The sequence below is a fragment of the Physella acuta genome, unplaced genomic scaffold (genome assembly GCF_028476545.2).
Source record: "Physella acuta isolate Inbredline_101_S28 unplaced genomic scaffold, ASM2847654v3 ptg001040l, whole genome shotgun sequence".
NCBI classification, from domain to species: Eukaryota; Metazoa; Mollusca; class Gastropoda; family Physidae; genus Physella; species Physella acuta.
In genome coordinates, this window is record NW_026732557.1 from 249,179 (window position 1) to 268,106 (window position 18,928).

Consider the following 18,928-nt stretch of genomic DNA (forward strand, 5'->3'; position numbering starts at 1 on the left):
TAAGAGATTTGGGCTGAGAAACGTACCCAGAGAATGTACGTTGTGTCTTGTGTAATTCCTGTTTGTTTTAAAAATGTTGTTAGGTTTGGCTGCAAGTGTTGTGTGTGTGGGGGGGGGGGGGGGGGGAGGGGGTGGGGCGAGGTGTTTGAAGTCGTCTATGTTTTGTTACAAATGTGGGGGTGTGTCTATGTTTTGTTACAAATGTGGGGATGTCTTTATGTTTTGTTACAAATGTGGGGATGTGTCTATGTTTTGTTACAAATGTGGGGATGTCTTTATGTTTTGTTACAAATGTGGGGATGTGTCTTTGTTTTGTTACAAATGTGGGGATGTGTCTTTGTTTTGTTACAAATGTGGGGGATGTGTCTATGTTTTGTTACAAATGTGGGGATGTGTCTATGTTTTGTTACAAATGTGGGGATGTGTCTATGTTTTGTTACAAATATGGGGGTGTGTCAATGTTTTGTTACAAATGTGGGCATGTGTCAATGTTTTGTTACAAGTGTGGGCATGTGTATATGTTTTGTTTCAAGTGTTGGGGATGTGGCTATGTTTCGTTACAAGTGTTGGGGATGTGGCTATGTTTTGTTACAAGTGTTGGGGATGTGGCTATGTTTTGTTACAAGTGTGGGGGTGTATCTATGTTTTTTTTTACAAATGTGGGGGTATGTCAATGCTTTGTTACAAATGTGGGGAGTGTCTATGTTTTGTTACAAATGTGGGGTATGTGTCAATGTTTTTTTACAAGTTTGGGGATGTGTCAATGTTTTGTTACAAATGTGGGGATGTGTCTATGTTTTGTTATAAAAGTGGGGATGTGTCTATGTTTTGTTACAAGTGTGGGGATATATCTATGTTTTGTTACAAATGTGGGGATGTGTCAGTGTTTTGTTAAAAGTGTTTGAGGTGTGTTTAACATCTGTGTTTTAACCCTTAAGACGGGAATGTACTCTTGAGAAGGATTCCTAAAGACATTTGCAACATTTTTAGGAACTGATTTGTTATTATCACAAGAACCAATCATCTCTCCTACCAAAACCTGGAACAAACTGCCTTAACCTGATTGTACGTGTGGAGGCAACCAGAGTTTTTTTCAGGCATCTCTTTCAAGTACCCTCCCCACGGGAGAAAAAGTCTTAAACACTAGCTCGGGAAGGCACGTATTAATAAATTATTAGTACATTTTAACACATTTTAATAACGCACTTCAGAATTTTCAATTCAGAAAGCACTTTATTTATACCAAAAAAATATGAATTATAATCAATCAACATCGAGTCTAATCAAAACAAAAGATTTTTTTCAACACGCGCAATTTTTTTTTTTTATTTCAAACTTTTAAAATCGTTCATTTTAAGAGAAAAAACTGGATTTTTTTTAATTAAAAAGAATAGGCTAGAGACTTAACGAATGTGGTCTGGTTGTTAAAAAAGATTGGACGTTGTCGGCTTTTGGGCTTTGATAACATTATCTGGAAATTATCATTCAAAATAACCGGCTATTAGCCGTACAAAGTAATCGATAATTAGAGGCGAAATCTGCAGTAAATGAGCCATTTTAAGTACCAGGTAATTAACAGTTAAATTAGACAGCAATTAGTCGTATAAAGTACCGGAAAATAGCGATGTAAAGGGTAGCAGGTAGTTAGCCGTTTTAAGCAGCCGGTATTTGTTGTATAAAATAGCTGGTAATTATCCGTATGAAACAGCCGGATACCGTGTAAATTAACCGGCAATAGGTCGTGTAAAGTAGCTAGCAATTAGCCGTAGAAAATAGCCGGTAATTACCGTGTAAATTAACCGACAATAAGCCTTGTAAAGTAGCCGGCTATTAGCCGTATAAAATAGCCGATAATTACCCTGTAAATTAACCGGCAATAGGCCTTGTAAAGTAGCCGGTAATTAGCCGTATGAAATAGCTGGCAATTAGCCGTGTAGAAACACGTGACCATTAAACCACCCTGGCGACAAAAACATATCCCACGGTCTAAGTGTTCCCATCTGCACTATATTCCTCTTCCGGCAATTTCCGGCTCTGTCCACTCCCTACCCACCACCCCCATTCATGTCTGTGATGTAATTCTCAGTGCTGTGACGTCATTTAAAAAAATTGTCCAGATTTTTTTATTTATCGTAGCCAAAACACCGACGGTGATTCAAGGTTTCTTTTATTAAAAAACTTAGTGAAAAGTACGTTACTAATGCCTTCAAAACAACTAGATATCAAAGTCAAGTTTTTTTTTAGTTGTTATTGGTGATTCGGTTTTCGTCATGTTGATACTTTAATAATAAAACTTCGTTGAAGACATAGAAAAGAAAAAAACAAGACAAAAGTAGATTTTGATTACAGATCAACATTTAGATCAAGTTTGGTTGTTATTTAAGTTAGCAAAAAGAATTACTGATTTAAAGGAATCTTTCCATTAAAAACTATATGTTTCATCTTATTTTTGTTTGTCCAAGTTCGGATGATTAGACAAGCAGGGCCACATATATTCTTTTTTTACTACTCACTGAATTACTAGGCTAATATAAACAGATTGAGTGAACTTAATTGTTTTATTGTGTGAAATCATTGATGTCTAATGCGTTTGCTTGCGATCTGGTTAACATGAATGATATCTAGTAAGCTTAGTAGTGTTCTACTCACTTCGCCAATATATATATATATATATATATATATATATATATATATATATATATATATATATATATATATATATATATATATATATATATATATATATATATATTTATATATATAATATATATATACATATATGTATGTATATATATTTGCTGTATGTATAATAGGTATATATATATATATATATATATATATATATATATATATATATATATATATATATATATATATATATATATATATATATATATATATATATATATATATGTGTGTGTGTGTGTGTGTTTGTGTGTGTGTGTGTTAGACCAGCTTTTGCTATACATAATTACTGTATTACTTGAACTAATTACTCCTGTTTTCTATTTGTTTCCAGGAGACGAGGATGGAGTTGAACACGACCGAAGCCTCTAACGCCACCAACGGTAGTACCTATGACGCATTATGGTACCTGAAATACGAATACCCAGCCGCCTTAGCCATCGACAAGTACGTCACACCCATCATCGTCGTCGTCGGTCTGATGGGCAACATCCTCTCTTTCATCGTCTGGATGCAAAGGAGAATGAGAAACTCTTCCGGTTACTACTTAGCGGCCTTGGCCCTGAATGATCTGATTTTTCTTATCCTGCACATAATCTTTGAGATACATACGACCTGGGAGGAAAAAGTGCTGAACCACCCATTCGTCTGTGAGTTCTACCCCATCATTAGCTTAGCCCCGCAGTACATATCCTTGTTCTTCGTTCTGGGTTTCACAACGGAGAGGTACATCTCAATATGCCACCCGTTCAAACGAGAAAAGTACTGCACCATTAAAAGAGCCAAAATCGTTATCGCGTGCCTTACTTTCGCCATGTTGTGTCTTGCCGCCCCCCATGGGTACTTCTATACGTTGGACACTAAAAACGTAAGCGGCACAATCGAGTATGATTGCAATCTCAGAGAACATGTACAGGAAGGGAATGCCAGCTCCATTTATAATATTTACAATCTGTGCGTCGAAGTGCTGGCATTTTTTATTGTGCCGATTGCTGTGTTAGTCTTAAACATCTTTGTCATCCGTGAACTCCGAAGACTGTCCCAAACGGAGCAGTCCACTCAAGGCTCTCCTCAGCGGACTGCCGCGACAACCTTAATGCTGCTGGCTGTGTCGTTTTACCACATCATCACCACGCTTCCCGTTACAGTCGTCTACGCTTTGAACTTGGAGTTTTACATCAACCCCAGCGATTTCGAAAAAAGCGAACCCCGTGCGGTGAAGATACATTTCACGTACCTGTTGACCCTGAGCATCCTGAAAGAGTACGGTATCACCCACTACGCGTTTAACTTCTTCATCTACGTCATCACGGGGAAGATGTTCCGTCAGGAGCTGAAGAAACTTTTCATCAAACCTTTCAGCAAGTTGGCCTTAAGCTTGCCTACCAACTACACCAGTCTAAGGACTAGCGTCAGAGCCACAGAACTCTCTAGAAACTGGACGTGTACCAACGGCAACAACCATAGTGTTAAGAACGGCAACAACGGCGAGACGCTATTGTAACGCGCTTTAAAATGTATCGCTAACATTTCTACTGCGGTTTATTTATTCGCAGAATATAACAACGTGATTTGAATTGTGCCGCTAATTATACACTAACAAATTCAGATCGTGAATGTAAATACTTATATTTAAAAAATAAAAACACATCTGCAACACGTATGCATGACCTGTCATTATTCAAATGTAAATCAACCTCACATATGTAAAAAACAATTGTATCATTGAACTGGTTATTAATTTAATGTATATGCTGATCATTGTTTACTGAAGAATTTCTCTGGGTGCCTGTGACTCAATTAGAACTAAACCTGATAAAACTAACACACTAACAATCTGTTTTAGTTTACACGGATCAAATGTTGCTGCGATTTTTGTTTTGTTGTTTTTTTTGTTTTTAAATACTTGTCGCTTTAAAAATATGGTTGTTATATACTTAATAACATGTTAGATAAATAAACTTATATGTACATATCGTTAGAGTTGTGTGAACATTATGTTGTAAGGAGAATATGAAACAGATATATTTAAGGGTAATAGTGATGAGGGGGGGGGGGGGGTGAATGCAGGGAGGGAGATATTCAACAAACATAAATTTCATGTCAATTTATGTAAAAAAAAATACTCACAAGATCCATTTTAAAATGACGCTACACATTATAATTTTCTCTCCTTATACAAATCTTAATAGTTCAATGTAATGCTGCTGTTTATGAAAATAAATTCCTACTCCTTCCATATTATATTATTCTTTCCATAAATCCGCTCTACCAAATCAACCAACTCTCCAGATAAAACCTGTGCCCATTTTCGATGTTAAAAATAAAATAGCAAGTCAAAATAACTATTTATAACTGCATCTAAGGGAAATAACTGTTACGCAAATATACTACTGGTTGTTTCCCATATACTAAGTGTCACAGATTTGCAACAAGATATTCAAGTTTTTAAACGGAGTGAAATAAAAGGCATTTGGTGAGTAAAAAACATGGGTTCCCGTTCTTCAGAACACACGGGTAACTCTACATTGGAGTACAAGGGTACCCGTTATACTAAGTACATGGGTGCCCGAATATACTTGAGCCTCTTCTGTTATATGGATCATATGGGTTTCCGTTCTTCAGAACACAAGGGTAACTGTTCTACGGAGTACAGGGGTACCCGTTTTACTGAGTACATGGGTACCCGAATATAAGTGAACCTGTTCCGTTATATAAAACACATGGGTTCCAGCCTTTTGAGAATTTGATCTACAGAGTACATGGGTTCCCGTTTTACAGAATATACGGGAACCCGTTTTACAGAACACGTTCAACAGATTGTGTGGGTGCCCTATCCAGACAGAGCATGTGAAACCGTTCCTCATACCACATGTGTACCCGTTTTACAGAACACGTTCAACAGATTATGTGGGTACCTTATTTAAAAAACACATGTGAAGCCGTTCCCCATACCGTTTTACAGTACAAATAAAAATGAACACTGGAAACATTCACACAAAAAAACCGGATTCGAAATAAACCTGTAGTGATCTCCCCAAAACTTTCTCGAATATTCTTATATAACTTGGAATATAGACATGATTTTTTATTACTTAAACTTTTAAAAATAGAAAAGAATCTCATAGAAAAAAAGATTATTAGTACTTTATAAATTTACAAGCGTTTTTTTTTTTTTGAGAAATAGGAAATAGCGTAAATTAGTACTTCCGGTCAACGGAAATTACTCAAAATTTGATAGAAGGTAGAAAATTAGATCATTTACTTACGATTTTGATAAAATACTTATATATGAAATTTCATCAACCTAGCTGTAACGGTACTCAAGATATCGTGTTTACACACAGACAGACACACACACACACACACACAGACGGACACAGACATACGAACAAGATTGCAAAATTATGTTTTTCCGTATCAGTGAGGTGTAAAACGTCGAGATTTTGTAAAAATCTCGATTTTTTTTTTGCACGATTACAAGACTTTCTCTATATACTTCGTATATACGAGAAAGTAAAAAAGGAAAAAAAAATTTTTTTAGAGAAAATTTTAAAAGAGAGCAAAGCAGGCTTGAGGATGAAAAAGCATGGAGTTTAACTATAATTTTTGTTTAAAATAGTGTGTATGGCATTGGATGCCAACATTCTCTTAGTCAGTCATGCGCAGTCGCACGCCAAATGCATTAGGCTGTTGTCATGTTTACAACGTTATTTAAAAGTGGTATCGCTTGTATGTCTTGATCCCATGAGATGGATTAAACTACACATCCGATCTTTTTTTTTCTTTTTTTTTTCGCCGCAGACATGTAATTAACAGCGGCAGTTTGCCTTGCATGTTCGCTGTAGTATTACAGTTTTCATCATCGGCTTGTGAGGACTGATACAGATTTACAATAATGTGTAATTAACAAATGTGTAATTAAATGATGATTCAAGGAATTTTTTTTCCATCGGCGAGGTGGGCTGAGGGGGTTTGGGCTTTTAAGTAGAACTGAAATAAATTTGGGATAACAGAAAATTAAAAGGACACAAATTTTAAGCAACCGGAAAAGTTATATTGATTACAATGAGACACATCAAATCAAACATTCTTTCATTTCAAACATCTATATCTACAGCATTTTTTAAATACATGTTTTTATTTATTTTAAACATTTAAAAAGGTAATAATAATTCATTTGGTAGTGTCCGACTTAATTATCAAATACATTATCTATCTTTAATCATTTAAATAATTAATTAAGTTACAACTTTATTCTCAGATAACTACATCAAGTATTGAAAAACTTTTAACTTACAAAATCATTTTAAAAGAATCGCAAATAATGGCTATTCTTTGGCAAATGATTTCATTTATTTATATAGAATTATTAAAATTGTTTTTACGATTAACATATAATAATGATATAAGCATATTATGTTAATTAGCTATTCGTACTGTTTATTTTTTCAAAATGAAAGCGTATCAAGAACAGATTGAATACTTCCCTTTACGTAGCTATTTCAGAGGGGGGGGGGGGGGGGGCGAGGGGAACATATGTCCCCGGACGCCGACCTTGGGGGGGGGGGCGCCAAAATGGGTTGGAAAAACAAATTGAAAGTTTGAGAGCGGGTGATGCAAATCAAAAGTTCGAGAGTGGGGGGGGGGGGGGGGGGGGTGCAAATCGAACGTTTGTCCCCGGGCGCCGGGAAGGTCGCTACGCCTCTGGGCTATTTTCATCTAAATGTTGCTCTGGCAATAACTTGTTAAGACTTATTGGTTTAATAATGGGAGGAGTACTCTCATAGAAAAAGGGCAGGCACTTGCCAAGTGACATAGAGAAACGATGTGTTTTTATAATGATAGTAATAGTCAGTTGGCATTTCCTGTGGCAGATGTCACGTGGAATGGGGGTCACTCATAAACGACAACACGCCTTTCCGATGATTCTGCCCAGTGGCGGATTAAGGGGGTGCTGAAAGGGTTGCAGCTAGGGGCCCCCGATTTTTAGGAGCCCCCAAATTTACGACCTCATTGTTGGTTTTCACTATAAAAACTAAAGTTTTAATGTTTGCATCACAAGCTTAATTTTTTTTTCAAAAGTTCAAACACTTGCACACAGTTACGTATAAATACCACCCGTCATCACCTCCTACCCAGGCATCTATTATATATAGAAGAACGCCTAGGGGTGTCATAAAAACTCGGCATATCTGCGAAAACTTCGTAAGGTGGTCAAAACTGACCAGTCGTATTTCCCTATATAATCTTTGTATTTTATGGGAAAAAACAGAGGGTCATTTCAACAAAGATATTCGGGCGCTTACCGTCTGTAGATCTGGCTAATTTTTTGCATGCCCTTTTATAAATGGCTATGCCGTTTGTGAAAACTGTCGGTTTGACTCAAAGCCCTCAATGAGGGCTAAAAGATGACCGCGAGTGAAATTCTCCTTATTTGAGATCTATAACGAATATTTATTTTTTTGCCGAATGTCCCCCCGTCCCCCCCTTGATATTTTTTGATGTGGTAGAAGAACGCCTAAGAGTGTCATAAAAACTCGGCATATCTGAGAAAACTTCGTAAAGTAGTCAAAATTGACCAGTCGTATTTCCCTAAATAATCTTTGTGATTTATGGGAGCTTACAATTTGTACTTTTGGCTATTTTTTTGCATGCACCTTTGTAAATAGCTTAGCTTTTTGGGAAAACTACCGGTTTGACTCAAAGCCCTCGACGAAGGCTAAAATTCTCCTTATTTGAGCTATATGCAAACATTTTCTGGGAAAACCATATATATATATATATATATATATATATATATATATATATATATATATATATATATATATATATATATATATATATATATATATATATATATATATATATATGGGGCCCCCAAAAAATTTCAGCCGGGGGCCCCGCTCAGCCTTAATCCGCCCCTGGCAATAATTTTAAAACATTGATTTCCTTCTAAAACCACATTGAATATACTAATATTTTTTTTTTATTATTTAAAAAAGAAAGCCTTTTTAAGAACGTAAATAATTGCTAAAAATTCAGGGTTTTTTTTTACGTCACTGGTTAAAATGAAAGAGAGTGTCTTTACACTTGATGAAGCTTACCCTCCCAGTCCTCACAATACGTAACAAAATTCCGAACCCTTTCCGTTCAGTTTATGGACGACCCCATATGTCATATATGTACCACAAGCCAAAAGGCATGTGGTAAGTTTGTGGTAATAAAGAAAGCATTCCAAAAAGCCAGTGAAAAAAAAAAGGTTAAATTCAGAATGATGCGTCAACCTTGTAAAGATATAAAACTAAGGGAAATAGCCATTTTTATTTATTTAAGCATCATTTTTTTGCTATTGCTTCCCTTTGTTATTATTTCTCGAAGTTGTTCTTGTTAAGAAATATCATATCAGACATAGTGTTTGTTTATTATGTTATTTGTTGAGTCAGGTAGTTTGCTTAAACCTTTTTTTTTGTATCGTAGATTGCATAACTGCAATTGAAAAACGTCCACAGATCTACAAGAAAACCGATTGTAAACTCGTGTGAAAAACTTCTAGCGATTGTTTTCATTGGGGAGCAAATTAATTTTAGATACGACTTTCCTGTTAACGTAAACAGCGAGATGCATTGAAAATATGTTTCTTAAGACAAGAATCAAAACAAAATCAATGCATTAGAAGTCGTTCAAATTTGAGTAAGAGGATTTTCCACAAACCCAAATAAAGCAAACAGACTTTGCGAACTAATGAATAGCTTGTAATAATTGCAGAACTGATTACATAGACAATCAAAGTGTGTGTTTTTGAGTTTGAAACGATGAAAACATTACGAGGAAATTAACAGATGAATTATCTAACGTAAACATAAATACAGCCTCAAATTAGAACAGAAATTCTGTATATTCAAATTGTATTGCATACATTTTTAAAACAGTACTACTGAAAAAAACAATTTAATCTTGTTTTAAATAGTTAGCTTTAGTAAATGGCTACTCGGAAGCTAGAATGCACACACCAAAAAACAATACAGCTATTTATCATTTTATGATAATTATATATATAGGGTCACTCTCATTAACGCAATGTAGTTTTAATTTCAATGTATTCAATAACGGTAACAATAATAGGCACGGAGGCCTTTTTTCACATTGGCCGTTTAAAAATAAATATGTGAAGACATTTAAGAAGAACTATTATTTAAACTACATTTTGAATGTATCTTTACTACAAACGCTTTTATATTACTAAACTACTAACACAAACAAAAAAGTACGTTGGTTAGAACATATATTTCTGTTTAATGCATGTTAACATATAGCCTACTAACATCGTTTTTGTTTGCATGCTTTTGTTATTACCTTTGAAAACCCATACACTAGTTTTGCTGTAGTCGCGCACGAAGCAGCACCAAAAGAATTTGAGTTTCCGGCGTGATCTAGATGCACCACGAACTTATAAAACAAAGATGTTTTTAATCATTTGATATTGTGAGTAAACTTGTATTTTTCAGTATGATAAGTACGAAGCTACAAAGCCTACATAAGATACATATCTACACAAACACACACATATATATATAGATATATAGTAAAATCTATATATGACCTATATAAGTATATTCTATATCTTCTGCGTATAGAGTATAGGCCTACATAAAATACAAGTTACAAGTTAATGATGTAGATCTAGGTTATATTTACTGAATTTTTACTGTAGGAAACAGCCCCAAAATGTACACATCCACAACATTTGTATTGGATAAATGCTGTGTGGATGATATGCAAGAACAACAAAATGTTGTATACCATTGTTTTAAATGTAGTATAACGTTGAAGTGTGGTTTTGACCAAGTTGAGTTTCTATCGATAAATACTTGCTCCATTTTTTTCCATAGAAAGTTATTAAAACCTGTATGTTTTGTGAAGTAGTTTTTTTTTTAGTTTTTTTTTTTTATTGAAAAGTATTTATTTATTCCAGCTTAAGGTTTATCTACCACAAAACAAAAATGGTGGATTTCGATCCTTTCTCGACCACGCAATCAACCGCGATGATCACAGACGATTTCACCCTGCCAACCATTCGAACCACCCAAAACAACACGCCCAGGGTGATAGTGGCAGAGATGAAGAAGATTGTAATGTATCCAATGCAATTAGCAATCAATAAGTACGCAACAATCGTTTTAGTCTCGATTGGGCTGCCGTCTAATATCATGTGTTTTATACTGTGGCGAAGACCGGCCTTGTGGCATGTGTCTGGGTTATACATGGCTGGTCTAGCCCTTAGCGATATCTTGGCTCTTTTGCTAAACATGCTCAAAGACCTCCATTCCGTTTGGGAAGTGTGTATTATGAACACAGCTGTGACTTGTTTTATATTTCCAACGTTGCTTAACGCTGGACAGCAATTGTCGACTTATTTAGGCCTCGGTTTTACTGTAGAGAGATATATTTCTGTTTTTTATCCGTTTCAACGGAACATTTACTGCACGGAAGAGAGGTCGAAAATGGTGATTACCGGGTTTATTGTGTTTTTGCTTATTTGGAATTGTCCCCAGTCGTATTTTTGGTTTTTGACTACTGAACTAGATATCAGGAAAAATATTACTAGAACGTACTGTGCACTCAAAAAAGAGTACGACGAAGGGGAGGATATTTCCGTTTTCGGAATATTCACGTACATCACGGAAGGATTTTCGTTCGGAGTTATCTCCATATGTGTCCTCGTTATGGATTGTTTTCTCATACGGCAAATGGCCCGCCTAGCTAACGCCGAAACCATGCGTGGTACTAAAAGAAAAGTCAGCACCACAACAACCACCATCACCCTCCTGGCGGTGTCAGTTTACCAGATATGCACCACTCTCCCGGATACGTTCGCCAAAAGCCTCTACAACGTGTACTGCCTTAAAAATAGCTTCAACCCCACCGACGAAGAGCTCGAGCGTTACCGGAAATACGAGTTGGTGGCGGAAATCGCAGAGGAGGTCCGGATATCTCATTTCACCTTCAACTTTTACATCTACCTGATAACTAACCTAAGATTTCGCGTGGAGTTCATGCGTTTAATCTACAGGTGCTTTAACAAGGAGTACATCTTGCCTGAGATGGCTGAGTTTTATTCTAGAAGACACACCATTGCTGTTGTAAGTATGGCTTTTTATTCCTAGAAGACACACCATTGCTGTTGTAATTATGGCTTTTTATTCCTAGAAGACACACCATTGCTGTTATAAGTATGACTTTTTATTCTAGAAGACACACCATTGCTGTTGTAAGTATGGCTTTTTATTCTAGAAGACACACCATTGCTGTTATAAGTATGACTTTTTATTCTAGAAGACACACCATTGCTGTTGTAAGTATGGCTTTTTATTCCTAGAAGACACACCATTGCTGTTGTAAGTATGACTTTTTGTTCCCAGAAGACACAACATTTCCGTTGTAATTATGGCTTTTTATTCCTAGAAGAAATACAAAATGCCAGGGTTTTATGTTAAAGACAAACTTGCATCTAATGGTGTTTTGACAATTCTATTTCCCTTATTTAGCTTGTCCTGAAATTTTGGTACGATTAACATTTTTTGCTCAGTAATTCTAAAATTATTTTTTTTTATAAATTACTCCTTAAACTAACTTTGAGATAACCGATGAGATAAAATATACCTATACATACATTTCAAATATTGAGAATCTGTTGAGTAATGAGTTATATACTTGGGAATAGTTCGAACAAATTGAATAGAATTTATGTAAACCTGGCATAAAACCAAGAATTGAAATATGTTCTATGGCTATCCGCATTTAATTTCTCCGACTACTTCAAGCCCATGACAGCAGTGGCGTAGGCAGAAGAGGAATTGTTATTTTGGGGGTCCATGGGGCGTTATAACTCACCATATATACACCGTTAACCCCCTGCCTATACACATACACACACACACACACACACACACATATATATATATATATATATATATATATATATATATATATATATATTTATATTTATATATATATATATATATATATATATATATATATATATATATATATATATATATATATATATATATATATATAATATAAGCGGGCTGTGTCTGTCCGTCCGTCATTGCAATAGATTTTGGAACCATAAAAGTAAATTATGCACCATGCAGTGCTTTTGAGTGCACTGCAGTGTCTTATTATAAGTATTAGAGTAGGGTTTGTTTATATAACGACATAGAGCTATTTTATAATTTCCACTGTTTGTACAATTTTGCATAACGTAAAGAGAATATTAAATACATGCACATTGCTAAAACATATTAAAAGGATCAATGTCAAATATCGTTTTCGTTAATATTCCTAGAGAAAGTGGATACATTTTAATAACATAATATTAAATACATGCACATTGCTAAAACATATTAAAAGGATCAATGTCAAATATCGTTTTCGTTAATATTCCTAGAGAAAGTGGATAAATTTTAATAACATAATAGCTGTAGGTTAGAAAAATCTAATTAAACTGTTTAGTAATTTTGCCAAGGGAGGTATTTTAAAAAATAAATTGAACTCACGCTAAAAATGTGAATGCAAAATCTGCAAGACGGAATAATTGTTGGAATAATATAATTAGCAAAATGTGAATGCAAATTATGCAGACGTGTAAGAGTAAATTATTGTTGGAATATTATAATTAGCATTGATTGATAAAAGGCTATTTTTTATTTATTTTATTTACTGAATGTAATGTTTACTACTTATAATTTTTAATCAACTATTAAGCACTATTATAGACGCGTCATCACGTTCTTTCGGTGCGCAATGGTTTTAGTTATGAAACTCTATTGTAATTTTTTAAAATTTAAAGTACTGGGAAAAAATGCGTGAATGGATAAAGTGAAATATTGTAGGTAAAACACGGATATTTAAAATACTGCCTATTATTTATACTGTTTACTAATTATTATTCTATCTTTCGGTTTGCGGACAAGCTAGGGGTTTTATAGGAGAGGCGTAGCGAGGGGGGGGGGCATATGTCCCCGGGTGCCAACCTTAGGGGGCGCCAAAGTGGGTTGGAAAAAATTTGCGAGGGCAGGGGGGTGGTGGAAATCGAAAGTTTTAGGGCGGGGGGGGGGGGCAGGGGTGCAAATCGAAAGTTTGAGGGGGGTGCAAATCACCGGAAAGGGCGCGATTTGGCGCTAAGGGCTAGACTGTGAGCAATATGCCTTTATGATTGCATTTAAATTGTGTTTATGTTATGAGTGTTGTGTTTGTTTTTTCGTTTGTGTTTTTTTTTTCCGTTCGTTTGTGTTGTGTTTAGTTTTGTCCTGTTCCCAAGTTGGTACATTTAAAAAAGATTTACCGTGGCGGAGCACGGGATGCAGCTAGTATATATATATATATATATATATATATATATATATATATATATATATATATATATATATATAGAACCCTTTCCCTTGACCAATTCCTGTCTACACCACTGCAAGCAATGCTTGCTATGTCCATGCAACTGATACATACACGAAATAAACTCGAACCTTTCAATCGTGTGATCTACCCCCCGACCACACCGTCCCCTACCCCCATCAAATGGTGTTTCCCAAAAGTTATTGTCGACCTCGTTTGTTGCCAGCCCTTAGACGATGATCACGAGGAAGAAGAAAAGCCGAAGACCATGTACCGAAAGTTGTCGCTGACCCTGCAGAACTACGTGCATCCTAATATGAAGAGGGTGAGTTGTGTTGGTGTGGGGGGGGGGGGGTGGCCGGTAAGGTAAGCTCAGTAGAAGAGCGTAAGTTGATGTGCGCTCAGTTGAAGCACGTGAGTTGAGTTGAGCTAAGTAGAAGCGCGTGAGTTGAGTTGAGCTAAGTAGAATAGCGTGAGTTAGGTTGAGGTGAGCTAAGTAGAATAGCGTGAGTTGAGGTGAATCATGTACAATGCAAGTTGGTTGTAGTTTAGTGAAATAGGTTTGTGGTAGGTTGGATATATTTGTGTGCGGAAGGTTTGTGGTAGGTTGGGTATGAGTGCAATAGGTTTATGGTTAGGTTGGGTGTGAGTGCATTTGGTTTGTGGTAGGTTGGGTGTGAGTGCAATAGGTTTATGGTAGCTTGGGTGTGAGTGCAATAGGTTTATGGTAGGTTGGGTGTGAGTGCAATAGGTTTATGGTAGGTTGGGTGTGAGTGCAATAGGTTTATGTTAGGTTGGGTGTGAGTGCAATAGGTTTATGGTAGGTTGGGTGTGGGTGCAATAGGTTTATGGTAGGTTGGGTGTGGGTGCAATAGGTTTATGGTAGGTTGGGTGTGGGTGCAATAGGTTTATGGTAGGTTGAGTGTGGTTGCAATAGGTTTATGGTAGGTTGGGTGTGAGTGCAATAGGTTTATGGTAGGTTGGGTGTGAGTGCAATAGGTTTATGGTAGGTTGGGTGTGGGTGCAATAGGTTTATGGTAGGTTGGGTGTGGGTGCAATAGGTTTATGGTAGGTTGGGTGTGGGTGCAATAGGTTTATGGTAGGTTGGGTGTGGGTGCAATAGGTTTATGGTAGGTTGGGTGTGGGTGCAATAGGTTTATGGTAGGTTGGGTGTGGGTGCAATAGGTTTATGGTAGGTTGGGTGTGAGTGCAATAGGTTTATGGTAGGTTGGGTGTGATTAGGGACAGCGGCCTGACCTCTACATCGTGAGATAATGGGCCAGATAAGGGATCTTGACGTAATCATGTTCTAACAAATCAAACGCTTCATAACATTACCATTGTATTTCGGGGGTACAATGCGTTATACCGCTTGTTTGATAGAGGGTGTTAATTGATTAGATACAGCTCTACAATCCGATAATTTTTAAAAGTCTAGTAGTTAAATAACAAAAGGAAAAAAATCTATATTTGTAATACACGGTCATTATTACTAACTCTTTCTTACATATATAGGCCTATATAATATATATATATATATATATATATATATATATATATATATATATATATATATATATATATATATATATATATATATATATATTATATTACTTGAGTCTCTGTGAGCCGTATTTGACAAGCTGGTTTTATTTTTTTATTTCAGAATTCCAAAGACGGAAAACATCAAACCCGGAAAGTATCAATACCACCACACAAGGAAGATAAGCGAGAACGGTCTCCCTCGGTGAATAAAACGCGCGGGTCGATCGCTAGGGGTCAGAAACTAGGACCGAAAAAAGGACCGAACGATGACAAAGCAAGAAAGGGCAGTAAGCAAGGTACGGGTGTTGACGAGAGTACTCACCAACCATCCCCGGAACCCGTAGAGAAACCCGAACCGCATGTGGGTTTAGACGATAATTAAACCGAAACGCTGACATTCTGTCTTTAGAGTTTAGTTAGCTAACTGCTAAAAGTAATCCTAATTAAGACACACTTTTTTTTAAACCATACATTAATTAATCTATGAATTTTTTGTTAGATTTTCGGCTAGAAAAATGTACTTTATTTTTTTTTAAATGAAAATAAATTGACAATCTTATTATTTGAGATCTTGGTAAAGTCTAATTATATATATTTTTTAATTAGTGTGTTATTGTTATGTGTAGAACAATGCTACGCACTAAAGACGTTTTTCAGAATAAACAATACCTGAAATAATAAAGTAGGAAATTTTATTTTCACATTCTTTTGTTTATAGCTAATTTGTTACTGCTTATTTCGGCAAAATCTTAGGCCGATAAGCTATTTTTATTCCTGAAATTTCATGCAGTACAAATTAACGAAGAATGTTCTTAATTAATCAAGCATCCTAATGACTTAAGTTAGCCGCTAGGTGGTTTTTTAAATTATTTTTTTTAATGTTAATCTACATCTTATGGGGTAATGAGGTAGGCTAATTTGTAAAATGATTTATCGTTTGTAGTATTTGTTGCAATAGACGGCGTTCTTTTTTAATATGGCAAAATGTTTAGAATTAGTGATGTTCTATTTTGGAAAGTATCGGCGCTCCCATAGTAATGGTGAAAATGTGAGTGCTTATATACTGTGTTGAATTAATTTGCATTAATTTCTTGATTTTGACAACCAAAATGTCTTTTATAATTCAATTTTTTGAGCTACTCAGTACGGCTAAAATGATATTTTGTAAAATTAATTGTATGAATAAAATACATCATTTAAATTTAGATTTTAAAAAAACTGGCAATGTTATTGTTTTCATTAAAAAAAAAATTTCCCACTTGGTATGGATTTTGGTCATTTGTTTACTTTTATGTTTTCTTCATGGTACTACTTAATGTACATATTAATGGTACGTCTTAAATGGTAAGTCTCGGTGGTACTTTTTGATGGTATTACTCGATGGTATTTTACTAATGTAATTCTCGAGCAAGACGTTCAGTTTTGAATCAGCAACGAGAAAAGTTTTGAGCTTTCTAAAACAATGTGTAATTTAACTTGTCACCATCAGTAAGCGGTGTGACTTTTGTTTCATCCTACGGCTCGGAGATGGAAGGAGAACAATATAACACACACGGCAGAAGGAAATCAAATAAAGGAAAAAGTTGGTTGATACAATTCGGTTAAATTTTCTAATTTTACAGTCACATGTTTTATGAGTTAATTTTAAATATGGCTAGCCTGGTTACGATTTTCTTAAGTTCTTAAAGTTTGGACAATATAATCGCCCTTGTCTCCACCCGTTCTGACCAGTGCTTCTTTTCCCCTGTCATGCTAGCCTTATAAAGGAGTAAATTTCCCTTTCAAACCTGAAAGTCTATGGGGCAAGAGAATTAAAGTTCACGTGTTTCAGCACTATGCCCAGCCGCCTTTACTTTCCCTTTCGTGAGATAGAGTTGGGTAGACTCAGGGACGTACTACTGTCTTCAACCCGGATTCGAACTCGAGACTTACGGTTATCAGTCCGGCTCTCTACCGCTAGACCACTTCAGGATCTGGGATATTTAGGCTATTTGTCCTCAATACTGTGGATCCAGTCAAAAATGTATTGCAATCAAGTCAAATTTTCTGATCTCCCCCGAAATGTTACTTTTAAATATCCGGAAATGTAGAATGAAAAGTCCGGGAAAAGAACACTAATGCGATGGTTCCCTTTGAGAATTTACTGAGCAAAAAAAGAAAATGAAGAGATAGTGTGGTCAGCACTATGCCCAGCCGCCTTTACTATATATATATATATATATATATATATATATATATATATATATATATATATATATATATGTATATATATATATATATATATATGAAACTTTTACTGTAAATAATTCAACATTGCAGCTAGGAATGAGCTTTTAAAAAAAATTCTAACCCTGTTGGCGCCCCCACTCCCCCACCCAATGGTCTGCGCCCAAGCGCCCCCCACCCCTACTATAAAGAGCTTGTGACATGCAGATTAGTACTAACATTAATCGATAATCAACGTTATCTTGATGAGAAATTCTCATCACCGAGCTTTATTATCTGGCCCGCGAGCTGTGGCGTACAAAAATACATTACATTTTAATTATACTTTGATTACCATATTTTCAAATCAACTTTTTAAAGTACATCAATCTAAAAAACTTTGACCGAGTTTCCGGTACAAGAAAAAGAAGTAAAGTGAAGCTAATGAAATAAAAAACATTTGCTTTTCGTACAAAAAAAGTAAGAAATCGAAGAGAAAGGTATTTTCAACTAAAATAATATTAGGTGAAAAATATTTGGTAATCCCTTAGTTTAGCGTCGGTTATTATTCCGGAATCGTATCGCAGTAGAAAACAGTAAAACAATGCCAAACTCTGTCACACACTTCCGGAATTCACCGGAAGTACTGTAAACCATACTTTATTTGGCGTCATCTTTTATTTTTATACAGAATGTTTAAATTTTGGATAGATTTATTTTTGTAATCATTTTTACATTTTGTAATCATTTTTACTATATTCGTAATCTAGATTTTTTTACTTGGTCTAGCAGCTAGATATCTAGCTAGATCTAGATCTAATTAATTAATGGTCGCAAATTCGCTGCAAGCCAAAAACATTAAATTATTACATTTGACTTCATTATTTATATTTATATTAATATATGTTTTTTTTTAATTTTTAGATCAACTAATTTAAATCTACTATTATATTTATTCTTGTTTCCTTTAGTCGATTAAACTTAAAAAATTAAAACATTAATTTACTACAATTCGACTTTCAATTTATTTATATTTCAATGGTCAAATAAACCATGGTTTACCGTAACTCTAGTTACCGAAACTCAACAAACA

General features: G+C 35.3%; 2 protein-coding genes across 2 annotated transcripts in view; both read left to right on the forward strand.

Moving 5' to 3' along the window:
• LOC131954927 (FMRFamide receptor) overlaps positions 1 to 4,666 on the forward strand; it is a 62,691-nt gene extending 58,025 nt beyond the window's left edge. The window contains exon 2 of the mRNA XM_059318774.1: positions 3,020 to 4,666. Within this exon, the coding sequence (XP_059174757.1) occupies positions 3,029 to 4,189 (1,161 nt within the window). The 5' untranslated portion in view covers positions 3,020 to 3,028 and the 3' untranslated portion in view covers positions 4,190 to 4,666. The remainder of the gene's footprint in view (positions 1 to 3,019) is intronic.
• A 5,442-nt stretch (positions 4,667 to 10,108) lies between these two features.
• LOC131954918 (uncharacterized) lies at positions 10,109 to 16,847 on the forward strand. Its single transcript, XM_059318764.1, has 4 exons — positions 10,109 to 10,170; positions 10,661 to 11,828; positions 14,312 to 14,410; positions 15,752 to 16,847. Exons 2-4 carry the CDS (start codon positions 10,689 to 10,691, stop codon positions 16,010 to 16,012), a joined length of 1,500 nt encoding a protein of 499 aa, XP_059174747.1. The 5' UTR covers positions 10,109 to 10,170; positions 10,661 to 10,688; the 3' UTR covers positions 16,013 to 16,847.
• The last annotated feature ends 2,081 nt before the right edge of the window (positions 16,848 to 18,928 follow it).